We start from the raw sequence: 27,574 nt of genomic DNA, 5'->3' as shown, positions 1-27,574 counted from the left end.
AATGCCGTTGGGATTTTGATTGGCATTGCGTTGAACCTGTAGAGAACTTTGGGTAATATCGCCATTTTGATGATGTTGGTTCTGCCTATCCATGAACAGGGTACATTTTTCCATCTTCTAAGATCTTCTTCTATCTCTCTCTTTAGGGTTCTGTAGTTTTCATTGTATAAATCTTTCACCTCTTTTGTTAGGTTGATTCCCAAGTAAATAAACGAACTCACACTACATCTCAAAACCCTAGAAAAGGAAGAGCAAAACAACAGCAAATATAGCAGAAGACAAGAAATAATTAAAATCAGAGCGGAAATCAACGAAATTGAAACAAAAAAAAACATTGAAAAAATTGATAAAACTAAAAGTTGGTTCTTTGAAAAAATAAATAAGATCGACAGACCCTTAGCCATGCTAACGAAGAGAAGAAGAGAGAAAACTCAAATCACTAACATACGGGATGAAAAAGGCAATATCACAACAGACACTACAGAAATACAGAAGATAATTAGAAAGTATTTTGAAACCCTATATTCTAATAAAATAGAAGACAGTGAAGACATCGATAAATTTCTTAAGTCATATGAGCTGCCCAGATTGAGTCAGGAAGACACACACAATTTAAACAGACCAATAACAAAGGAAGAAATAGAAGAAGCCATCAAAAGACTACCAACCAAAAAAAGCCCTGGACCAGATGGGTATACAGCGGAGTTTTACAAAACCTTCAAAGAAGAATTAATACCAATACTTTTCAAGCTATTTCAAGAAATAGAAAAAGAAGGAGCTCTTCCAAATTCATTCTATGAGGCCAACATCACCCTGATCCCGAAACCAGACAAAGACACTTCAAAGAAAGAAAACTACAGACCAATATCTCTAATGAACATAGATGCAAAAATTCTCAATAAAATCCTGGCGAATCGAATACAAAAGCATATCAAAAAAATTGTGTACCATGATCAAGTAGGATTCATCCCTGGGATGCAAGGTTGGTTCAATATACGGAAATCAATAAATATTATTCACCACATCAATAGACTTAAAGATAAGAACCATATGATCGTCTCGATAGATGCAGAAAAAGCATTCGACAAAGTACAGCATCCTTTTATGTTCAAAACACTAGAAAAACTGGGGATAACAGGAACTTACCTCAACATTGTAAAAGCTATATATGCTAAGCCTCAGGCTAGCATCATTCTAAATGGAGAAAAACTGAAGGCCTTCCCGCTAAAATCTGGAACAAGACAGGGATGCCCTCTTTCACCACTTCTATTTAATTTAGTCCTTGAAATACTAGCCAGAGCAATTAGACAGACAAAAGAAATTAAAGGCATAAAAATAGGAAAAGAAGAACTTAAAATATCACTATTTGTGGACGATATGATCCTATACTTAGAAGACCCAAAAGGGTCTACAAAGAAACTACTAGAACTAATAAATGAATTCAGCAAAGTGGCAGGATATAAAATCAACACGCATAAATCAAAGGCATTCCTGTATATCAGTAACAAAACTTCTGAAATGGAAATGAGGAAAACCACCCCATTCACAATATCCTCAAGGTTTCTTATTTTAAAATAGTAGATTACTTCAAGTAGAATTGCACTTCTGCTTCTTATCCTTGTGTAATTCACTTTTCAGAGAATAAAAGTGTAGTGGGTAAAGCATGAGGGGCTCCTATCTTCGCCCCCTGAGGGCTTAGGAGCAGTAGATTAAAGTGCAAGAGCAGATGGTCCATATCTGCCCTCTGAACAAATTCAGTGACATGTTAAGCCTCAAGGTATGTTTTCAAAATGTTTTACTGTGATTGTAAATAGTTCTGTGTGTGATCAAATATAGAGTAGCCACTGAGGTACTTGGTTCCTTTTTTAACAATTGTGGTAAAATATACATAACATAAAATTTACCATCTTAACCACCTTTAAGTGTACAGCTCAGTAGTTTTAAGTATATTCATGTTGTTGTGCAATATGTCCATCTCCAGAACTTTTTATCTTGCAGAACTGATGCTCTGTACCCAGTGAACAACTCCCCGTTCCCTCCCTCTCCCCAGGTCTTGACAACTCTTAAATGGCATGCAGAAATGAAATTGTACAACACTTGCTTTTTGTGCCTGGCTTATTTCACTTAGTGCGATATCTTCTGAGTTCATCCATGTTGTTGCATTGTCAGAATAGCCTTCCTTTTAAAGGCTGAATGAAACTGCACTGTGTATGTATACCCACATTTTGTTTATCTATTCATCCATTGGTAGACATTTGGATTGATCCCACCACTTTGTTATTGTGAATAATTCTACTTCGAACGCTGGTGTACTAATATCTGAATCCCCACTTCAAATTCTTTTGAGTGTATCTTTGATAGCAAAGAGGTGGATGGAACGTGGGTATTTTTTTTTTCACATTAGGTAATTAAAAATTCATATCAGAGTTCCCATTGCAACTCCAATAGCTAATGTTTATTGAATTCTCCTGTTGTCCGATAACGTGCAGTACATTTTCCCATTTACCTCTCTTATTAAGCTTAGATGGTAACTACCACAATTATTTTCATTTTATATAAGAAAACAGAAGCCCTAAAAATTTAAGTAACATATTCAATGACCTATAACAAAGAATTGGTAGAATCAGAATTCAAAATTAATCTTTTTGATTTCAAGACTGAGCTTCTATATACTGTTAGCTTTTTTGTGTCACTGTGTCCAAAATACCTGACAAGACACTTATGGGATGAAAAGTTTATTTTCGCACATATTTTCAGAGATCTAGTCCAGTTCACTCAAACTAGGATGGACCTCTGAATATCCCTGCTTTTGGAGGATACCTCATATCCAGACCATATCACATACTATGCTATACTTTATGCCCATGATTTTTAACCTTTCACCTTCAAATTTTATTGATTATAATAAAAGAAGTATAAAATTAAGGAGAACAATCTTCCCATAATGATAGAGGGAGCCACTATGAACCAGAAAATTTGAGAACTTTTGCAATGTCAAGGAGATGATCACTGATACTTATCCATCAGTTTAGTATAAACAGTGGAGGTACCCAGAAAGAATCCTTCAAAAAGTGCAGATACAATTTTAGAAGTAGCAAAAGGCTATTAAAGGATAATTTTCAATTAACATGGAACATTTATAAAAATTGATCAGATACTAGATTACTCTGAAATTTTCAAAAGAGAATAAGTTAAACTTTTATAGGTCCCTATCTTCTACTGATATAAAATAAGACTAGAAATTAATAATAACAGGTTTAAAAATATTGCTGTACTTGAAATAGTGCTGGGGTCAAACAGAATAAAAAATTAAAATTGAATATTGTTTAGTTTAGAAATTAATAATAATGAGAACACTAAACAACAAATACATAAGGGATGTGGCTAAAACCATATTCAGGCAAAATTTCATTGCTTTTGAATGCTTTTGTAAAAATAATGAATTTAAGTTTTGTGTCGCCCCTCACCTCCCCGCCCCCAGCTCTTTTCAGTTTATTGCATGAAGGAGTTACACTAGTCCAAGTTAAAAGTGGACCCCAAATGGCTACATTATACTAGCTCTGAGGGTTTTAAACTTGAGACAAGGAACAGAAGGGAAATTCTACTTGTTGCAAGGAAATCCTCACTTAGGCTGCAGTGAGCCATAAGCACTTAAAACCCATGAACCTTCAGCTGATCCAATCTCTACCAGGAACTGGCATATGTTCTTGCCCCTGTAGCTGAATTATGTCTCCATGTTTGGGATGCTCAATTACAGTAATTGCAGGCGATTTTCTTCTTAAATGCTTTCTCTCGTTTATTTTTATTGTAATTCTCAGCGATCCCTCGAACGGTAGTTGGGTCTTCCTGCCATTTCTGTGTTGAATTCTTACGTGGATGTAATCCCCAGTGCCAGCAGGAAGCTGGTCATCACCCTTACTTGCATCAGCAAAGGGGTCGAAAGAGTGGAGGTTCTGGATAGCGGACATATAATTAGATTCCTTTTCCTCAGTGGAAACTGCCTATGGAAGGCAGCTGCAAGAGAAGGCGGGGGACTGAACTTCGGGAAGGCAAGGTAGCTCAAGGGAGAGGCTACTGAGCCCTGGGTGGCAGTTCAGTGACTGGGTGAACTGAAGTTTCAATTTAAGAACCTAGAAAAAGAATATCAATAAAAAATCCAAAATTGAAAAAGATATTATAATTTAATTTACTAGGAAACATTGTTAATGTAAAACTGAAAATCAAGACTTTTTTAAAAATTGGATTTTTGAAAAGAACAAAATATTTTTCAACTTGATAAATTTGAAAAGTATGAAAATAGAAAATTTACTGGAAAATATGAATGATTAAAGTCAATCTAAGATATAGATAATACAAATGTAGAATAATAACTTAGAAAGATTAATAAAACTCTATTACCATTTCTGCCCTCACTCTTGCAAATATATCATGGTTTGGTGGTTATTTAGACATGTTCAAATAACAGATATTATTATTTAAATTTTTATAATTCATAGAAAAGGCAAACACACACACACACAAACATACATAATACAAAAGCAGAAGAAAAGGGCTGAAGTTGTGGCTCAGCAATAGAGCATTTGCCTAGCTCATACGAGGCACTGGGTTCGATCCTCAGCACCACATAAAAATAAATAAATAAAATAAAGGTATTTTGTCCAACTACAACTAAAACAAAACAAAATTAAAAACAAAAGCAGAAGAAAATCACTCAGAATCTCCTAGCATCTCAGAGAAGTCATTTTCTTAAGTTTTACCTTCTTTCCTTTTATATGATAATAGTAGTTGCTTTCAAATTGTCCTGTCTGGAACCCTGAGAATGCTTCAGGATACCTAGAAGGCCTTGCACATGCTAGTCAAGTGCTCTGCCATTGAACTAGAGTACTGGTCCCTGCTTTTATTTTATTTAGAGCACATTAATTTCCACTGTGCTTGGGTAATATTTCATTTGAAATAAAAGGGCTCTATGTATTTTTAAAAAACGTTTGGAAGCTACATTTTTTTAAAAAAACACGGTGGGGATCATACCAAATATCTCACTTTATAACTGTTTTTTCTATAACAATATATTATAAACATTTACTTCCATCATTAAAAAATTTTTATAAAAACCTTTGTTGTAAAAGATTATTATAGAAGTATATTTTTTAAAAAAGTGAAAGGCCCCCATTAACACCACTCCTCCTCCATCCTAATCCCATTTTCCCTCCAGAATATGATGGGTGGCCTTCTAGACTTTTCTCTATGAATTTATAGTGTTGTATGTATATCTATTGTAGACAGCTTTTTAAACAAAAATGTGATACTATTCATCTTGTTTAGCACTCCCTTTTTTGGTTTTGGTTTAATGTATTCTAAAAATTGTTCCTATCTATTTACCTTATTCTTTTTTATTTTTAATTGTCCTGCGGTTTGAACCCAGGAATACTCTACCACTGGGCTACATTCCAGCCCTTTTTATTTCATATTTGAGACAGGGTCTCCACTAAGTTGCTGAGAGTGGCCTCAAACTTAAGACCCTCCTGCCTCAATCTCTGGAGTTGCTGAACTTACCTGCATATGCCACTGCTCCTGGCTCTCTATTTCATCCTTTTTAATGATTTATTTTGGGGAGTGCTGGGACCTTTAATATGCTAGGCAAGTACTCTACCACTGATACCCATAGTCCTCATAGTATTATTATTTAATGGTATGTTCATCTTGTGACAGTAATGCATATATTAATGGCTTAAAAAATCATATAGTACCGTGTAGTAGTTGTTAAAAAAAAAAAACAGCAATTTCCAAGTTCTCCATATTTCTCACATCACAGAGGCAGTTACCTGCAAGTTTTCAACAATTGTAGTATTTCCCTTCATATTTTTAGCATGTTCTTAGTGTTACACTAAATTTTTTTTCCCCTGTTTCTTATATCACCTACTGGTTTTTATCATGAAAGATGAGAGTTTAGGTCTTTTACTACCTGTGATCCCCCTCCCCAGATACATATACACAAAATAATTTGTCCCACCTATTTCTCCTCTCCCATTTTCCCTCTATATTTAGAATAAATTGACATTAAATCAGTAATATTTACATTTTTGTGAATACATTGAAGCAGGTAATAGATTGTTTAAGTTTCCTTTCTTGTACAGATTTTTATCATGTAAGAGTTATTGGATTTCACATTTTCCTCTTTCTTGATTTTATTCCATCATTTTGGTGAAACATTCTCCAACAGTTTCCTGAGTAAGTCTCGCTTTAGCAGAAATGTGTTTAGAAGTTGCTTGACTAGAAAAAAAAATCACTCTACTCCTGATATTTCTTCTGGGTATGGAATTCTAGGTTGGAAAGTTCTCTCCTCAGAATTCTGAAGATGTTGCTTAATGACTTCTAACTTTACTATTGCTACTTACAAGTCTTAGCCATTCTGATTCCTGTTATTAACTTTTTTATGATCTGTCATCTCTTCTAACATACTGAAATTGCATAGCAACATGCCTTAATGGATCCATTTTCATCCATTGTGCTGGGCACTTGGACGTTCAATCTGGAAACTCACACCCTTCAGAGCTTCAAAATTTTCTCACATTATTTCTTTGAAAAAAATCCTTTAATTCTCTCCGTCCTTTCTCTGCTGCTCTACTACAGAATTCATTACCTATTGATTTTCTGTGCTACCTACAGAAGATTTAAATCTTCTATATTGATCCTGTAACTTTTTTGTTGTTTTAATTATTTTCAGTGTCACTCTTATAGTCTTTGCTTTCTTCAACTAATCATCCCTTCCTTTTAAATTTCTTGTTTTGACCATCGTATTCTTAATATTTTTCCTCATTTGTAAGATTGTTATTACTAGATTTAAAAAATTGTTTTTCCCCCTGCATTATTTTCTTATTCTTTTGAGATGGGGTGTCATTGGGTTGCCCAGTCTGGCCTTGAACCCATGGGCTCAATGATCTCCTCACCTCAGCCTCTGAGTGCTAGGACTTCTTGCTCCCACTCCTAGCTTCTGTTTGTCTGTCTTCTGTGTAACTTATTATATAGGCTGTCTTTGAATAGGAGCTCAGTGACACCTCAGAGTGAGGCACTGGACAGCTGAGTGGCAGCTCTGTGCTCAGGAGTAGAGCTTGGTATCTGGTAGGCTTTATTGTGGGGAATGGATCATTGTTTGGAAGCCTGGGACTGTTGTAGACATTCTGGGGGCAAGGGACTCTCGGGTGTCAGTATCAAAATCTTTTCTATTTAGTGGGTCAGTTTTCTCTTGCCTAGGGTGTGGATACTTATTACCAGTGTTTGGGAAGCAGAATGGGGTGGTCAACATTTATTATGGTCGCCTTCATTTAATCCCCATGTTTTCTATTTGATGCTTTATTCCCCAGGCCTTTTTTGTTAAGTTCCTCCAGAGTAAACACTTAGTGCCTGAGAAAGGTGCAGGAGGCCAGCTGGCTAGCTGGATAGGAGAATGTTGGGAAGGGATTACTCCTATTTTCATTTGCATCCGTCCCCTAGCCTCTTGCCCTTTGGGGTGTCTCCACTTCCGAGCCTTTTGGGAGTTCCATGGTGTGAGTGGGCTTGATGCTTTTGCCCCATGCACCCACCTCAGCCTTACTTTCCAGACTTACTTTTCAGCTTCAGCACTGTTGTCAGCATGGTCCAGGACATCCTTTCTTGTGTATTACTGTTGTTATAGTTTAGATATGAGGTGTCCACAAAAAGCTCATGTGTGAGACGACGCAAGAAAGTTTAGAGGTGAATGATTGGTTAATGAGTTTTAGCCTAATCAGTGCATTATTCCTCTGATAGATAACTAGGTGTAGGCATGTAGGTGTTGCTAAAGGCAGTGGATCATTGGGGATGAGCCTTTGGGTATATATTTTGAACCTGGTAAGCAGAGCTTTGTCTCTGTCTGCTTCCTCATTGACATGTCCTGAGCTGCATTTCTCTATCCCATCCTTCTTCCCTGAAGTTTTGCCTCATATGCAGCAGAATAATGAAGTTGGCCATCTGTAGACTGAGACACCTCTGGAACCAGGTGTACCAAATAAATGTCTCTCCCTCTGCATTATTCTGATTAGGTCTTTTGGTCTCAGTAGCAAAAAAAAAAACAAAAAACAAAAAACAAACAAAAAAAACACATGACTTATATTGTAGGTTGTTTTGCAGCTTCCCTGGAATCTATATGATACTAACATACCCTTATCCAGCTCTGACAACCAGAAATGTCTCTAGGCATTGCCAAATGTCCCCTGGGGGATAAATGGCCCCAGGTTGAGAACCACATCTGCTATTTGATTTCTAAAAATTTGACATCTCTCTTCCATTATCATCTCCTCTCTTGTTTTTTTGGAATTCATGCCTTTTAAAATTCTTTTCCAGTGACTTTTTCTGGGAGAGTCATATCAGGAGAGAGAAAAGAAAAATGTATGTTCAGTTCACCATACTTTATTGTTTTAACTATGCTTTCTGTACTAATACACATTTAGAATGTTTCTAATGTTCTGCTGTGTTAAATAATGTTATGATAAAAATTATTACCTAGGTTGCATTTGTCTTTTTTTCTTTATTAAGGACCAGTAATTCCTTAAGAACTTGATTTGCAGGTACCTGAAAGTTCTGATAATTTCCTTAATCTTCAAAACTATAATTACTGAAATTAGAAATAATTTTTTGAATAATCTTCTCCATAGCTCCACCTCCAGTTCCTGTTCCCACTGTATGCCACTTCCCTTGCCCCCACCACTTTTAAAATTTACATTCCCTCTGCTGGTTTTGCCACTAATGAAGCAATTCCCTGTGTATGACCCATTGTCCCCTAAATCCTCCTTTACAAACCAGAAAAAGGCTAGCCTTTTTTGTTTCTAAGCAGAATAGTAATACCAATCTGCCGCACTCCTAACATGCACCATTCCATTTTAATCCCTACAGCTACTCCGTGAGTGGTAGACGTAAGCCCCATTTTACACATACAGAACCCAGAGCTCACAGGCCTGAGGTTGCCAGCCCAAGGTCTGCTTGTCAGTGGGGTGTAGTGACCCAGGTTTAGAAGATTTGTTTTCATTATGCCTTTCTCCCCACCTAGAGTTGACTTGTGATATTCATAAGGAAAAAAAGAAATGGAATGATTTTTTTTTTAATATCTAAAATACAAAAATGAAGCAGGAAAGCCTTTCCTCTAAGGAGACTCTGAACTTTTGTTAGACCAATTTGTGGGCTTTTTGACATAGAATCACTATTGAGCACTAGCCATATTGAAATTTGCATTTTAATCTCTTGGTGATTTTTTTCAGAGATTAATTTTAAATGACTAAATTGCTGTATTACAAATTGAAACAAGCAATAACCATGGGGCTGTTAATACTATATAGCCTGCTGTCGTGGAAAGAACACGAGTCTTGGAGATGGTCAGATACAGGGCTTCGTCAGTCTGAGGCCTTGGTCACCTACTTATTCTCTTGGAACCCCAATGTCTTTATCTAATGAAGGAAAATACAAGGAACAAATGCAGTATTAAACATAAAGTTCCAAGAACAACTCTGGTGCCACAGAGATGCTCCTTTCAATGGTCTTTCTCTTTTTTCCCTTTCCTCAGCTTTCTGAGAATTCTAGTCCTGACCTTTCTTGAGGTCTGAGTGTGGTTAAGGGCCGGGCAGACTCTCTGGGGCTTGTCTTTTCTAGGTGTTTGCTGACATTCTTGGTTGCACAGACCAATATTTCTCTTTTGTGGATTTTCAAGACTCTTGGGTACATCCTCTTGACAGCAGAATTTCTGAAGCCTGGGACTTTTGTGGCAAATGGAGTCCACAAAGCCTTTAATATAGGAGGTGTTCTATAAGCATTTATTAATTATCTCCTCTAAGGGACACACTGAACTTAAGAGAATAAGCAATGAAAAGGATACATGCTCTTTGGGACATGGAACTTAATAATATTCTGTCTCCAGATTATCATGGTCTTCTGGACAGTGTCAGAGAAGAGTTAATGTAAGAAAGGGAGGCCTGAGCTAGTATCTTTTGAACACCCATTGTGGATCAGGTCAGGTGCTACGTGTTATGTCATGACATCTTTACAACATCCTTGTGGAATGGATCTGAAGAGGAAGTGAAGTCCAGAGACATGAAGTAACTTGCCCAATCAGTAAATGCTAAAACAAGATTCACACCTGGGTCAGTCTGATCCAAGCATGGAGATACTTTGGGTCTAATGCCTCTGGGCCCACCTAAGAAACCACTCACCATAAGTTACATAATTAGTTGTGTGGATATTTGGTTAATGTCATCTCTCCTTTCATAAGAACAGGGATGGATTTTTTTCCCATCACTGCAACATTGTAGTTACTCAATATATAGCTATATGGAATTAACAACTGACTGAATGAATTAGTTAATGAATGAATGACTAATGCAACCATCCCTGGAAAGGGAGAAAGAATTGTTCCTTATAGTTGGCTTTAGGACCAATTTGTCTATAAGACATTAATGAAAAGCAAACGTGGAAAATTAATTCTTTCCACTTTCAGATCCCTGTTGAAGTTAATTCTCATTATTTCTACAATTTCTTTGTAAAAATTTTTTTTCCTTTTTGCTGAGAAACTATCACTGTGTAATTGCTCATCAGGGTTTTCTCTGTCTATCAGGATAACACATGTAGGAGTGAATTTTATGCAGTCAATAATTAAATGAGCATAAATCTTTATAAATTTTAAACAGTTGACCTGCATTAAAAAGAGTCACAGATCATGAACAAATATGTAGTAATAATTACATTGTAAACTAACTCAATAAGGGATTATTTTTAGCTGCCAGATTTTGAAGTTTACTTTTTGATTAATGGATAATTATGTAGGCCTTCATTTGGAATATTAAACAAACCTGTCTTAATTATCTGGTCAATGTCATACCAAGTGGTTAATGATGCGAGGTAAGCGCCTAGAGTGGACAGTTACATATGACGTTGCCCAGACTCCACTTTGTCAAAAGATGAACCATGATATAGAAAAGATTTATGAAGTCATTGTGACTTTAAAAAATAAACAGAGTTGAGAATGGTGGTAGAAGACCTGTTATCAAGTATGAGATTATAGAGGAGTCCATTGTTGCACTTAAGAGTTGTCAGATGACTGTTTATTCTGATGGTTTTTCCATTTAAACAGAGGGATAAAAGCTGACCTCTGGGTAACTCTGCTTTCTTTTCTCAAATATACTTCTTGGATTTTGTTGCCTGTGTGAGTTGGTGGGATTCTTTCTCAGGAAGATTATTTTGTAATCCAAATTTATAATTCTCTTTTAAAAAAAAAAACCCACACCATTAAGATAACCTAATTCTTCTAAAAAGAAAAATCAGTTGAGGGTTTTAGAACTTTTTATATTGTGAAAACTGGGAGCAGTGGCACGTGCCTGTTGTATAGCTCCTTAGGAATCTGAGGCGAGATGATCATTTAAGTCTATGAGTTCAGAGCTGGCCAGAGCAACATAGCAAGACCCTCTCTCTTTAAAAACAAAACAAAATAAAACAAACAAAAAAAAACATTATGGTAAAATAATTTGAATAGGGGTTATTTCAGGACCTTCCAAGCCTCTAGCCTAGGAAGCCTCCTCTAGCCCCAGTGCAATAAATCTTTATCCTCTATACCATGGAAGAAGTAGAGAGTCACAAAGACTGATAAAATGACAGACAGTGGGGCGGACTAGCATCTGCTTCTAAGACTCCAAGGAGTAACCAGCTTAGAGTCGGTTCTTTGGTTTGAGGATTATCTCGTTTCCCTAAGGTATTGAACCTAAGACGCTTTCTCTCTAAGCCGCACTGTATCCCCTCCCGTCCCAACCCATTTCAACCCCCATCACCCCCACCCCCACCTGCTTCATAACCTCAGGCGCAGATCACATTGAGCATGGAGTCCCCAGCCACCTGGATTGGTGCAGGAGCCAGCAGGGGCAGCTAGACAGGAGCAGCCATTATGAGACCTCTCCTGGGGGGACTGGGGTTTTGCCAGGTGCCAGTTCCCTCCTCTTTGTCTGGATTGAGAGCCACAGAGAGTTAGTCCCTGGAAGAGACCTTCATCAACATTTCTTTGTAGAGAAGAGAAACAGAAGCTGAGAGTCTAAGGAGCTTGTGTAGTATGTGCCTTTTCTATAGACCACCTTCTAGGAGGCTCTGTCCAGCTTCTTGGATTTGAGTTAAGTAGTGATCAGCTTTGTGTGCCTACTGACCAGCCTTCAGGGCAGGGAGGGGTGGGTGGGTAATGAATGCCAGGTGGATAGCCAAATGCTGCACACATGACTGGAAACAATGTTTAGACTCCATGAATGGGAAAGGCATGATGCCCTGAAGCCTGGAAGCACACTGGCACTAAGGCATCCGAGGCCATCTGAGCACAGAAACTGCAACAGCCCTCTGCGCAAGGGTTTCCTTTCCTAGCAGGTGAATTACATAGAGAAGTGATTGGCAATGAATGGGGTAGTTACTTTGCTTACCTATGATGGTGTTATGGTCTGAGACACTAAATCGAGAACTAGGGGCCAATGATACCATGTTTGATAGGAGTGGTGGTTCTTTAGGAGGATCCATTCTTTACTGTTCTTCCTGATACATCACACCTGGTAGAATTCAGTCTAGTGGGAAAACATACTTAAAACCAAGTTATTATAGGATAGGGACAAAATGTCATAGAAACATGAAGGATGTTTGACAAATAAGGAGTCTAGGAGACCTTGCAGGAGGAAGTGATGTTGGAGCCAGGTCAAGTAAATTGACATCCTCAAGGTAGAGAGGAGCACTCTAGGAGAAACAGCAGAATTAAAGTCCTGGGAATGGGAGAAGGCAGAGCAGGTCTGAGAAGCTAAGGCTTGGGCCCAACGTATTGGAAGCTTCAGGGCGGTGGGAGGGATATCCCTGTCTCCAAGGGGTTTGCTCCAGAGCCCAGGCTTGGTGGGAACTGCAAGTGCCCCAGGCCCCCTGTGCCCCACAGGTCCTTCCCTGGCTGAGTGAGGTTCCTAGAGCTGGGGCCATTGGCAGTCCCACCTGCTCCAGCGGGTGGCATCCCAGAAGGAAAGAGGCAAGGGAGGAAGCAGATAAGAAAGACAGCTTCTGTTTAGACACAAATATCTTGGTAATCAGCACAGATGGAATGAGAAATACCAAAAAAAGTACATGACAGTTTAGAGAGAATTTGGTTAAATGTTACATATTTTTAACATACCTGTACAGAGTTTTTGAAATAAGCACCTGCGCCCTCAGATCCTGACTGGGCATGGGGGACCTGCCTCAGTGATGTTTTTATTTCCGAAACATCCCCTTCCCCATCTGCAAAAGTATCCTTGTGGTCCCCCCTCCCTTTCTCCCACCAAAATAAGGCACAGGATTTGTCTCTGACGCTGTGTCTCCCTATTTGGACGGCAAGCTGTGTAACATATTTCTACCCAGCGTGAAGCTTCTTGGCAGACTCTTGAGGCCACGTTTTGGTGGCTTCAGAGTTATCTTTGGATCTGTCAAAAGTGCTAATGGGCTTTCTGGCCTTCTTTAAGCTCCTCACTTCTATTTTCTTTTTACTTCCATCCTCTACTAAAAGAGAAATTCATGTAATTCATCAGCAGTAAAGCCTTTACTGAAATGCTCAGCTGAGGGCCTCATATTTTTGTTTGCAAGAAGAGCTCTGCCATTTCAGTCTTCCAAACAAACCCCACCCTGACATTATTAGCTCAGTGTTCCTCAGCTACTGGGCAGAGGAGGCACCTCTGGCCTAGTTCAGACAGCCTTTGTTGTTTTGCTTTGTTTTTATTGAGTTTGTTGAGAGGCAAGTTGGCATGTTGGTTAGAGTATGAGTTTTGGATTCAGGAGACCTGGTGTTGAAACCTGGCTCTGCCTTTGCTTGCCAAGTGACCTTTACAAGACTACCACTGAACCTTCCTGAATTTCAATGTTCCCATCCATGAAGTGGACATGGTAGTGCCTGTCACAGGGTTGTTAGATATTTTCCTGTGTTTTTTCTAAACTTTCTATCTCCTGGGAATAAGGATTATTCAATAAATAGGATAATAAAAATTTTCAAAAGAAAAAAAACCCCCTTTTTTTAGTCATATTTTGATCTTGTTTTATACCTCTTCTTTTTCCAAATATAATTTGTGCCTACAATTTGGAGTGTTTGAAAAAAAGACTTGCACAAGACTGAATCGTGTCTTAGCCACTTGTGTGTGACCTTTATCAAATTATTTCACTTCTCTGTGCCTCTTATCTTTAAATAGGGTCAATAGCACCTAGTTCAAGGAGTGTTTTCAAGATGAAGTAAATGCATGCCCTGTACACAGTAGACACTGAAAAGTATTTAGTAGAGATGTGTAGGTTAGTGGAGAGTGCAGAGGCTGTGAAGTCAGTCTGACTCCACCTGTTACTGAATCTCCCAGATTTAATTTCTGTTTCTCTGCATAGGAAGGAATAATACCTCATTGGTTTTTTGTGAGGATTGCATAAGATCATATATACAAAGTGTCTGGTACAGTGCCTGACACTTTATAAGTAGTCAGTATCCAGAGCTATTAATTCACTGGCTTTTTGTTTATAGAAGTTGATGATTAACCTGGTACCCCAGTCAAACAATAATAAATCATAAGATAAGTGCTGATTCTTATTCCCAACCATAATATTGTTGAAAAGCGCTTTATGCTATTTTGCATGTAAAACCTACATGATTTACTTCAATTTATGGGTTATAGATCTTTAATCATTATAAACTACAACCCCTGACAATAGCATTCCTTCTCAGTTCCTTTCATTTGCAGAGGCTTATATTGTACTGCATTAAAAATCTGTAAGAAATTAGCATATTCATGTGTATTATTAAAGCCAGGTGGGTATAGAAAGGGTTGTAGAAATAAAACACACTCCATTTTTTTTCTGAAATCTGAAGAGTACCAATCTACCAATCTATAGTACTAATTAAAGGAATTAAACCCAGGTTACAGAAAAAGCTAGTTAAAGCACTGCTTTGTTATAGCTTGCTGCTGTTTGTCTTCAGTTTTTTTATTTTTTCCTTTTTTTTTTTTTTTTTTAGTGAAATGTCTGGAAATGGTAAATCTTGGAAATTTCTTTAATTCTAGCCAAGCCACTTTATAGAGAATGTAAGCTGTGGAGGGGTGGGACACCAGCAAGTGGCAACAGGAAAGGTGATGCCTTCATGGCTGGGACCTGCTGGACAGAAGCAGGACCTGTGCCAGAAGCACTTTAATCTCTGGGTACTTTCTTTTGCTTGAACACATGATGCAGTTCATAAGGAAGGTTCTAGGATCTCAGGTCCAAAGATCTGAGCAGCAGTCCTGTCCTCATTGCTTATTAGACTATTTGATCTCGGCAAATCTCTCTGAGCCTTGGTTTCCTCGTTTGTAAGATTCCACGATTCCTGTCCTGCTCACCTTCTGGAACTGACATGAAGAGCAGACACAGAGGTATATACAACCATGTTGTTAACTGTAATCACCACACATAGACGCAGTTGCCAGACTGCTCATCTCAAAGGTCTCTTCCAACATAACATTTCATGATTTTATACATGAGTGGGATTTGGTCTCCTAGGTAAAAAGAATAGGACAGGAGAAGAAAAGAGCTTTGTGATTATTTTCTGTTTCTCATGCTTTTATTAGATACTACTTGTAATAAGAACAGACAAAATAAACCACAAACCTTTCTTCTTTTTCCTAGAGAAATCTGACAGAATATTTTGTGGCTGTGGATGTAAATAACATGTTGCATCTGTATGCCAGTATGCTGTACGAGCGCCGGATACTCATCATTTGCAGCAAGCTCAGCACTGTGAGTAGCCAGTATTGAGATGGGCCTTTCAGTGATTTAATTTTAATTGAAAGATGTATCAGCAAGATTAAAGAACATTTGAAGAGAAGGAATCAGCCCCAGTCCCCTTGTACAGTAGCACATCATTTTCATTAATTATTTATGTTCCTTTTCAGTGTCAAAATAAATTTCATAATTACTCTCACAATTATAAAATTATACTCTTACAATTATAAATATTTTCCTTTTGATTGTGTTATAAACACTATGCATATTTCCACATAAATTTTCATTATTGTCATTTTTGAATGTCTATGCCATATTCCATTATGCTGATACATCATCATTTACAAAATTTAATAAATTTTTCTTCTCTTCATGGTCATTTAGGTAGTTCATAGATTAATCCTCTGGTAGATAAAACTGCAGTAAACATCCTTTGTCTTCTTTTAACTGATATGTTCATTTTCTAAGAGAGAGGCCACCAAGTCAAAGGACTTGATAAACACCATGGCTTGAGGACTATCGGATGACTTCCCCAATGGGCTGTGCATGTTTACAGTGAATGCAGTCAGCTGTGTATGGCTGTGCCACTTTTATCACAGCCTTGCCAGAGTTGTATGTGTGTGTTGTATGTGTGCGGGCGCATGCATGCAGTTTAATTTTGCCAATAAAGGAGTGCTTTAATTCAGATTGTTTTGGTTAGAGGTAACTGAGCATTTTCCATGGGTTTATTTCCTATGTGTATTTGGTTAATCTTTTCCCATTTATCTTATAGGGATTTTGATGTTTTTTTATAAATTTACGTATTGTGATAACTTTTGCTATGTGCAATAGAAATATTTTCCATTCTTTTTATTTTAGTTTTTTTTTTTTTTACCTGCTAAGTGTAGTTTATATTTTCCTGAGTATCTTACTATGAAAATTCTCAAGCATTATAGAAAGTAGAATTCATTTTATAGTGAACATTGGTATAATTTCATTTATATTTTACCAGTGATTAGTTTACTATAGTTTTTTTTTAACCTATTTATTCATCTACCTGTCCTTCATTCATCAATCCATATCTCCCTCCTTCCTTCCTTTTCAGTGCTTAGGGATGGGACCTAGGCACTCATGGATGCTGGATAAGTGCTCTCCACTAAGCTATACCCCAAGATCTCCTTTTTTTGTTTGTTTTTTCATCTTAATTTCTAATGCATTTCAAAATAAATTATAAACCTCAGTGTGCTTCCCCCTAAACAGTATCTGTTTGGATGGTTTATTATTGTTTTTAGGTAAAACTTATGTAGAAAAATCAACGGAGAGTAGGCCTAAGTAGCATCCCTCTGTTAAAGAAGATAGAAGAAACTTTTTATAGTGGGAATTTGCCTAATGAAGGGCCTGTTATAAGTTCATCCATGGATGAAAGACACCTAATAATGCAAACTTGGTGAGGTTACTAGAGTTTCTTTATGGCTTTCATCATAGCTTCATCATTTCATTTTCATTGATTAATTATTGATTGCTTGTCAAGGACTCACAATTTTTTTTCTATCTACCATGTGCTAGATTCATAGCACTTAATAAGTGAAAAAAGTATGATTTTTGTTTTCAGAGTAAAAACAACTTATATAGCATAGTCAACCTCCTACTTTGTTTTGTATTTTACTCTGCAAAGTGCAGTTCACAATCTCAAGGCATGAACATTGAGACTGAGCTTCAGAATGAGAATATTACTAACCAGAAACATCATCACCTTTTTATAGGGCTTGAATGAAATGAGGGTGTATTTGAAAGAATCCAGCCCATAACCAGTTATTACTGCTTTAGATTGTGAAACTTTAGCCAGACTAAAACAGGACATCATCACAGTGGAACTGACTTTCCTATATTTTAATCATGTTATTTTTGAGCCCTTCATAGGTGCCAGTCACTGTCCTAAGCACTTTGCATATTTTAACTCATTTAATTCTTGCTATGACAGCTTTGGTGAGTTCTGTTATTACCTCCATTTTATAGATAAGGAACAGTGGATCCTCTGTGTAATTTTGTTCACATAAATGTAGTGGATTAAACACAAAAAGTTATTTCTGCTCCTTCCCAAAACTAAAATGAAATACAAGAATAAATTGCAAACACAAAGAACAGATGCAGCAGAGATTTTAAAAATTCTTAGAAAATACTGTTACCAACTTTATGCCAGTATTTGAAAACTAAAGCATAATGGACAGAAAAAATATAGTTTATGAAAATTGACTCAGAAAGAAATAGAAAAATTTAATAGGTCATTTACTTTATATAAAGTAATTCAATGCTTATAATTACTTTTCCAGATAAAACACTCGGCCGATATAGGTGTTTTTTATTTGTTTGTTTGTACCAGGGATTGAACTCAGGGGTACGCAACCACTGAGCCTCATCCCCAGCCCTATTATGTATTTTATTTAGAGAGAGGGTTGCTTAGCACCTTGCTTTTGCGAGGCTGGCTTTGAACTCTTGATCCTCCTGCCTCAGCCTCCTTAGCCACTGGGATTACAGGGATACACCACCACACCTGGCTCAGCCCATATAGTTTTATAGGTATGTTTTATCAGACATCTTAAGGAATATATAATTTCAAATCATAGACTCCTTGAGTTCAGAACAAAGAGGAAACACACCCTAGCTTTTCTTGTGCTTGTTATTCTTGACATTCAATCACACAAAGGACAGTTTAAAGAAGAAGAATTATCAATCAATGTCACTCATTAATGTAGGTATAAAAATCTTAGACTAAATAGTAGGCAAATGTATTTAAAAATTCATAATAACCAATGATTTTAGAAATATACGTTGAAGGAACTACAAAATATTCTAACATAATTACACATTACCATGTTAAAAGGGAAAACTTATGTGGTCCCCAAAAGATGAAGAAAAAGCATGACCATGTTCATGAATAGGCAAACTCAATATTCTGAAGATGTCATTTCAATCCAAAATGATCTGTAGATTGAATATAATTCCATTCAATATTCCATTAGAGTTTTACATAGTACCTGGCATGCTGATTCTAACAGAATTAGAATTCTAATACAGAAAAGGCAAAGGAAAAGCCAAGACAAACTTGAAATAAAAGATGGGTTGTGGAAGTGTGCTTTCTAGATACAAAACTTTCTGTAAAGCTGTAATAATTAAATGCTGGTAGTGGGGTAGAGATACACAGATTTTGAAATAACAGAACAGAGGGCCAGAAACAGACCACATGTGTAAGGGCTCTTTATAAACAACGGAAGAAACATTGGACAAACTGTGGGGAGTAGATGAACATCTCAATAATTAGCTATCCATATGGGGAAGAAAAAGAAGGTAATTTCTTACTCAAGCAAAACTAAATTCCAAATAGATTAAAGATTTAAATTTAAAGGAAAGTCTTTTAAAAAACTTTTAGAAGGCAAAATAAGTGAATAGTCATCTATGATCTTGGAATGGAGAGGGTTTATTTTAGAATGATCCAAAATATACATTGTATAAAGAAAAAGATTAAAATTATGAATTTTTATTCATTAAAAGATATTATTCATATCATTCCGTGAATGTAAAGGTAAGTCACAAACCAAGACATTTACCATATTTAAAATTAACAGAACCGGCCTTGGTGGCGCACGCCTGTAATCCCAGCGGCTCTGGAGGCTGAGGGAGGAGGATCACAAGTTCAAAGCCAGCCTCAGCATCAGCAAGACACTAAGAAACTCAGTAAGACCCTGTCTCTAAATAAAATACAAAAAGGATTGGGGATGTGGCTCAGTGGTTGAGTGCCTGGTACCAAAAAAAAAAAAAAAAACTAACTGAGGATTAGTATCAGTAATATGTAAAAGAAACACTTCAATTAGAAATCAGGATGAATTTATTAATAGAAAAATTGGCAAAAGCTTTAAATGGATATTTCACAGGAAAAATGCCAATAGTCAAATAACTATATGGAAAGATGTGTAATCACAGAAAAGTACATTAAATGTACAATGAGTGAAACACTTAAGTTTTCAAAAACTTAGTTGTCTGACAAAGGCAAATGTTGTATTGGACATGTGCTAGGGAATTTCATGTACTACTATTTGAAGGGTGTGTGGCACAAAACTATGTGCATGTGTCTGTCACTCAGCAGTTTCACTCTTTTGGACATATGTAGTGGGATACATGTACAAGAATTTTTTTTAGCAGCATTGTTTTTATAAACCCTAGAAATTGTCCATGTGACTTTCAGCAGAGAGCCTATAAACTGTGGTAGAGTCACAACAATGGAATATTATCTTAGTAAAAATGATCTACACCATCCACATGATTGTGTCTATCACAGAAGACTGACTGACTGACTGACTGACTGACTGACTGAAAGAAACCAGCCACAGAGGAATATTCAGTATCATTTCATTCATATACTATTCAAGTTTTAAAAACTAAATGGTAACTTGTTTAGGGATATATACAAACTACAGAAGAAACACACACACATACACACACACACACAAAAATTAGGTAATGGTTTTTTTCCCAGGAAGGGAGAACAGTATAGTTAGGAAGAAACATACATCAACAGTACCATTTTCTATCTTCAGCTAGGTAGAGATCAACAAAGTTCTGACAAGGATCAAATAAGAAATATGACTATACAGGCCATATTGTCTTTGTCATAACTACCAGGCCTGACCTTTAGTTTGCCATAGTAAAATAATGTTGTGCCTGTGTTCCAATAAAACTTTGTTTACGAAAACAGGCAGTACACACACTTAGCCTTTTCGTGTAGTTTGCTAACCCTTGAGCTGGGTGGTAGGTTTGGGGTTCTTAAGTTTTCTTCTTTAAAAATCATTATATGATATACATATTTGTGTGGGTTTTTTTTTTTTGTGTGTGTGTGTATACTTCAATTTTGTTGTTGTTGTTGTTTTTAATTAAAGAAGTAGATACCAAGTTCCTGTATCAAGAAGATTTAGACTGTCAGGGATACCGACAAAGTAGTGCTTGTACCAAGATTCAGAATAAAAGTTGCATGACATTTTACAGTTTTGATAATCAGAAAACAGTGAACCTATATCTTGAACATCTAGAGGAGGATGATTTGTAACCTACAATTCTTTACCTATCTAATGGAATCCCTCAGAAAAGAGTCCTAGCAGCCTTCTACATCTGTCAGCCTCCTGTGATCTGTACTCAGTACCCTGCCTTCCCTTTGTGGTTAACTCTGTACTCTCCTGAAGTCGACCCCACTTGTCCCTCTGACTTTATCCTACAAATATTTTATTGTGGCATTATCCTCGGCACTAGGGATGCAACACTGGACCAAAAAGAAAAACCCCATCCTCGTGAAGGCTGCATTCTTGTAGGGTAGACCCTCAGTAAACAAGGAATGTTAAACTTAGTACAGCCACTGATGGTAAGTACTAAGGGTTGAAGCAGAGGAGGAGAGTGGGTTGGGAATGGGGAGGCGACAGGCTTTGCCATTTTTAAAGCAAGAAATGCCTTGCTGAGAGGGTGACACTTCAGCTTCCTCTTGCTAACTCAAGGAAAGTGGTCCAGCAGTAAGCCCTTGTCTTTTGCATCATTATTTTTCCTTTTCTGCAGGCGCATCCTTATGAGGAAACTAGTGTGCTACCAAACTTAAAACTTCTTTCACCATCATCTCCTTTATTGATTTTGTTTTTTACAGTTCTGGGGATTGAACCCAGGATCTTTACATTCTAGGCAAGTGCTTTACTACTAAGCTACATTTCCATCCCCAAAACAGCTTTTATTCAGTGATAGCGACAAAGTAGTGCTTGTACCAAGGTTCAGAATAAACGTTGACCACTGATCTCTATCAAGTAAAATTGAAAGGAATAAATACTTATAAAACTCTTATAATAGGATCTGGCGTATAGTACGTATATATGTTTACAATAAAGCAATAAATGCTTCAATGGGAGGTCATATTTTAATCTTTAAAATAAAATCCAAGAAGTAGTTATTTAAAACAAGGGGATAAATCCCATGTTCATTGTGATTACATCGAGTTAAGGGTAAGGAGAATCTTAAAGAAGATTGTTGGTTTTCAGTGTAAACCTTTACTGCTATTTTTCTGGCTTTGTTTTTAAGACTATAAACATCTATTACTTTGACTTTTAAAAAATTATTGAACAATAGTTGATTCTTAACTGAATTCTTTTTTTTTTCTTTTTCTGAATTCTTTATTTTCTGTTTGATTCTGGAAACCTGTTTGGGGGTAGTAGCTAGATACAAGGGGCAGCGTCCTGGTCAGTTTCCGGGAGTGCTTCTGGGGTGACATAGTTGAACAGACCTTAGTTCCATCAAGTCTTTGGACCAGTCCAAATTCAGAATTTAAAAGTTGTTGTCTTATTTCCTCGAGAGGGGCTTTTCGTTTTCTTGTAGCTGAGGCCCAGGATGGTCTGATGCTCCTCTCTTGGCAGATTCTGATGTGGCTTGCAATACCTTAACAAGTTACATTTTTCTCAGTTTTGTTTGATAAGTGTGGGCTTAATGCTCCTCATAGCCATTAAGCATCTGAAAGAATAAAAGCTGTGGAATACCCCAGAGCGCTATCTTTTATGAAAATGTGTACCAATAGAGACAAACCATACAATATTTGGTTCAGAGTCAGGTAAAATGCATTCCAGGGTGTCTTGGTCAATAACATCATGATGTTCTGTAGAAGAAAAATGCAAGTTTTTGTTCTCTTTGCTCGGTTAATGTATATTGATTGTTTTTCTTTATAAATGATAAATAGGGAAGGCTTAACTAAATCTTGTTCTCTAATGTAAATACTTCAGTGTGATTTCTTATACCACATAGGTGCCATTTTTCTTCCATATTTTTATCTCTGAGTTAAATTCTTACTGCTTTTTGGAAATTCTGTGGATAGCAGATAGGTAGAAGGTAAGACGTTTATAGAGATGATCCTACCTAATTCCATCAGGACTCCTAGAAGATCAGTATTATTCCCATTTTCTATAGCAACCTATCCATCGGGGAGGTGAAATAACCTGCCCAAAGTCACATACCAGTCAGTGGGAGAAAGAGCCATGCATATCAACCATTTTGACCTGGTGTCGGGGGAGGGATGCTTTGGTTTCAGGAAAGGAAGGAACTTCTGGGAATTACACAGACAAATGAATCTTAGCCCAAGTGCTTGCATTGGTGACCAGGTTGTTTACTCGGTGCCACTCCTCAACACTATTTTTAGAACCCTTGAACAGGAATTGTCACAAGAGCCAGGGACACATTGTTAGTACTGTCCCTCCTCCTGAAGGAATAATTTGAAAATTCTTGTAAAAAGCCAGAAGAGACGCTGAGCCAAAGCTGGTGGATAAGGATAGGTGGGGCAGGGTAATGCTGGTTTGGCTGAAAAATAAGACCAGATTTTATAATAATGAGAGGCATTTCTTGTGTAGCTTATAAATAACTTCAGAACTCTTAGAGAGGCATGTTGGTAGCATGGGCAGAATAAGCATGTGTAAACCCTTATTTAGATGCATGCTGAGTACTCTATGTGGTCGGCCCTGGTTCCCCCACTCCTAAAGTTCTTTCAAGTTAACCTTTCTGAGCCTCACACTACGTCCCAGGCATTGAGCAGTCATATATATGTGATTAGTTCTTGCATCAGCCCCAGAAGCTGGTCTACTTTGTCCTCCTTTTGCATATGAGACTATTGACACCCAGAAAGTTGAAGTGTCCTATCTAAAATGAGCTGCAGGGATAGAATTAAAACCCACTTTTCTTGGCTCCAGGCCAAAATCCTTTTGGCTGCCTCATACTGCCTCCTTGGTAACTTTCCATTTGTCATGAGTTCACTCGGACACTTGCACTCGGAGAAATATTCTTGGCATGATTCTGTTGACCGTGGGTCTGAATGACAGCAATAATCTCAGCTTGGCCATTGCTTTTGCTTGCACATTCAGGCTCTTCCCTTTAGTTTTTCTTTGTTTGATAGTAGGGATTGAACCCAGGGATGCTTTACCACTGAGCCACATCCCCAACTTTTTTTTTTTTTTTTTTTTAGTTGCCAATGGATTTTTCACTTTGTTTATTTATATGTGGTTCTGAGGATTGAACCTAGGGCCTCACACATGCCAGGCATGTGCTCTACCACTGAGCCACAGTACCAGTCCCCATCCACAGCTCTTTTTATTTTTTTATTTTGAGACAAGGTCTCACTAAGTTGCTCAGGGCCTTGCTAAATTGGAGAATGGTCTCCAACTTACAGTTCTTCTGCCTCAGCCTCCTGAGTTGCTGGGATTACACGCATACGCCACCATGCCTGGCGTTTCCCCTTGAGATTTAAACAAAGCCCTTGCATGCAGCCAGCACCACTCCAGGCACCAGGGAAGCAACAAAAGGCCAATGTGCAGTTTTCTAACTGACACATGTACTCTGTAAGCCAAAGCCCTGTTTCTCAAATGTTGTTCAGTCTGCCCACTGTCTGCACATTATTCCACTCTGCCATCTCCCTGCCCAGCCTGCATCATCTGCCCTGAGCATGGCCCTGGTGGGACCCTGGCCAGATCCACTCTGACTCACTGTGGCTTCGGAATATGTGTGCTACACCTCCTTCTAGCTCTTGTGTGTTTCAACTCTATTTGCCCCCTTTATAATTTAAGGGTACTGGAAGAAGTTTCAAAAATTGAGAAGACCTAGCTAAGGTATGACAAAAGCATATTTACTTTCCTGAGTAATATATTTTTGTCATATCCAATGTATGCTTTTTAAAACAAGTTCTTAGGAAGGAACTACTATTTATCGGCAAGACCATTACCTAATTAACTGAACCTCCACACCCAATTATTTTTGTGGCTCCCATACCTATGAAAAAGTTAATGCTTTTCTGGTGGTAACTTACTTAGGCACAGGGGAAAATAACTGAATATCATTTCCCTGTCAGTTTCTTCCTAACTAGGTAAATGCAAATTTGTCCTGGAGAATGTGGGACTTGAGCAGGACCCAGGTATCCGTGGCCCAAGGAGGGGTGGGTGATAACTGGGTCTTCTCACCAGTGCCTCAAGACATGCTTTAGTATTCAAGGGAAGTCCTGGATATTTTCCCAACTTTGCCCCCATCCTGTCCTATCCACTCCCACTGACAGCTTCTGTTGTCTGAGCACCATCTGGTCTTATGACCTAAGAAGGGGCCAGTTTGTGGTCAGGGCAGTTTTTCAGATTTGGCTTTTCTACCTCTTTCCCAGCGAACTTTACGTTGCTGTGACTGTGCCAGCCCATGTAGTGAACTGGACACATAAATCATGTGTACAATGCTTTTCTAGTTCTTCTGGACAAGAAAAAACTAATCCTGTTTGCTTATCTGCAGCCCTTGAAGCAGAGATGAGAGTGGCAGTTTAAGAAGGTTTGAAATACTGGAGCTGAGCCAGAGCCTCTTTGCCTGCACGCTCCACTCTGCATGTTCCAGCCGTAGGAACAAACTGCATTATTTTGTTTCAAACTGTGCTCAAGGGAAGCCAAGACCTTGTAACTGGAAACTTCCCAAACAGAGAATTCTAAGACTAAATTTAGTTTTCTATTTAAAAAATAAAATAAATCGAACATTTTGTTTGTTCATCTTTTATATGTTAAAAGAGAGAGAGATTAACCTAGTTCACACCAACAACCTAAGAAGAGTATTCAAAGAAGTGAGAAGAAAACTAATCCTTTTGGTGAAGAGGGAAATCCTTAACAAAATGTAATGAAGTGGCATGAAATACAGACTCTGCAGCCAAACTTGCAAATAGCGTAGCCTCTCTAATCTCCATTACATAAAATTTTATTGTGGCTCAGAGAATATTAAAAACAGTTAAAGATAAATGAAAGGAACCTCCACTGACAGGAAATAGGGGAAAAAATGGTATGCTTTATTTATGTGGTTTTTCTATGTTTTTTTAAAAATGTATATAAAATTAACTGCTTTTTTAACTATACTCATTTAATTATGTGTGCGTTGAGTTTCTCATGTTCACATTGAACTATAACCAGAATGAAGAGAATCTTGAGATATTCTAGAGACTGTATAATATAGAGCATTCAGTTTAATTTGTGATCTTTTGATGTAACTTCAACCAGCCAAGGTCTCCTTTTGGTTTTTACCTTCCTTTCCTGCATGTTTTGCCATTGCTTCAACAAACTTTGAGCACCTACTTTGTAAGATTCAGATTATTCAGGATTCCCAGAGAACTTTTTAAAAATGTAGATTCGTAGCAGTACTTCCAGACATTCTGATTCAAAATATCTAGCATGGAACCAGGGAATTTATGTTTTTTAAGGTTTCCCAAATGATCAGCAGGCAGACCAGATTTAGAGCCACTAAATAGTCAGTTCTCTAAGACCAAAAAAAAAAAATTCTTTATTGGCAGTTGTTATTTTGCATCATTAGACTTATTTTCATTTTGAGGCTACATAATCGAGACTGATTACATTTCTGTAGAAGGCTTTTATGAGTATAGACTAGCACTTTAAAAAATTCTTTGTTTTTCTTCATCTTCTTTTTGGCAGAGCTTCGATTTTGGTCATGGATAGACTAGAGAAGGACACTGCTAAATATAATATATTCAAGCTCTCAGTAATGTTATGGAATGCCAATGCAGTCCATCAGTGTGATGGACATCTAGAGCATGTATATGATACATCTAGAAAAGTGATATTTCTTTTTAGCCATTTCATTAAAAAAAGACCTAAAATTTTTATTATTTTAGTATTGTGGGGAATTTGTGAAATAAATTTGTATATTCTTTAAATTATAGAACTGATTTTTTCTTATATGGCTCTTATGAATCAAAGCTCTACCAAAAAACACTAATGGATTACATCCAAATCACTTACATCTTAATGAACTCGAAAATCCCTAAATGGCACCCACTTTGGCAGACATCTCTGAGGCTTTCATTATGGAAACATGAAGACCTACTATGTACTAAGTCACTGGGGCAAGGGCATAATTTTGTTGTGTTGTTTCTGCAGGCAGTAGCTATGGTCTCTTTGGTAGACTACTCAAGACAGTGGGTTATGAGATTAGGTCATGCAGTTTGATAGAGACTTGTAAAAATTCACAGTTTTGCTTTGCTGCTACCTTGATGGCTACACAAGACATCCAGCTAGGCTCACAGATATCCTATTGTGATACCTTTTCCCAAGACAGAGGACATTAACTTTGGGGTCAAGGGAGAGGGGGTCAGGGGAGAGGGCATCAGATTTTGAGGCAGGATAGTTTTGTTTAGTTTCTGCCTCTGCCATGTACTTAATCCTCCCTGAACCACTTTCTAGCCATAAGATTGTGAGCAAGTTGATCTTTGGAGTCTCTTTGCCCTCTTCTGTAAAAATGGGAGTATGAAAGATTCATGAGCATAGATATGAAAAACTAAACCAGCACTGGGCACATACTACTAATCCAGTAAATATCATTTGACACAGAACCTCATCTTTGTGGGCAATAATCCCCAAGCTGGAGAGTAATAGAGACCATGGAGAGTGCTCAGATTCCACACGCGCAACTGGTGACAGTGGATGGGAGGGAATCCGTGCCACAGAGGACAGTCATGTCAATATGAGGGGTTTTACGTACCCACTCCCTCTCACTAGTCACTTACTCATTGAGTCAATGGTCATTTCTTATTCAAGTCTTTGCAGTCATCACTACATAGATCTGAGTGACCTAGTGAGCTTCCACCTTCCCTTGACCCACCATTCCACCTGGTTCCCCCCATCCCCAGAGAACAGCACAGCAATGTCACTGTTGTCCTCCAGAATTGAAGAGCTCTGCCTTCACAGTCTGTGCCACCCAATGCTTGCCCCAGGCAGAATTAGGGATTCCTTCTTTATATGCT

General features: G+C 37.6%; 1 protein-coding gene across 15 annotated transcripts in view; it reads left to right on the top strand.

The window, feature by feature from the left end:
• The window catches only part of Dennd1a (DENN domain containing 1A), a 512,715-nt gene that overhangs the window by 255,851 nt on the left and 229,290 nt on the right, over positions 1–27,574 (top strand). For 14 of the 15 annotated variants that reach the window (XM_046451690.2, XM_058581714.1, XM_058581715.1 and 11 more), the window contains exon 9: positions 15,670–15,780. In XM_046451690.2, the coding sequence (XP_046307646.1) occupies positions 15,670–15,780 (111 nt within the window). The remainder of the gene's footprint in view (positions 1–15,669; positions 15,781–27,574) is intronic. The other variant, XM_058581719.1, reaches the window with a different exon arrangement.

Source organism: Marmota monax, unplaced genomic scaffold, assembly GCF_021218885.2.
Source record: "Marmota monax isolate L192 unplaced genomic scaffold, Marmota_monax_Labrador192_F-V1.1 WCK01_AAM20220418_F8-fsc00020, whole genome shotgun sequence".
Classification (NCBI taxonomy): domain Eukaryota; kingdom Metazoa; phylum Chordata; class Mammalia; order Rodentia; family Sciuridae; genus Marmota; species Marmota monax.
This window is presented reverse-complemented; position numbering and strand designations above follow the sequence as displayed.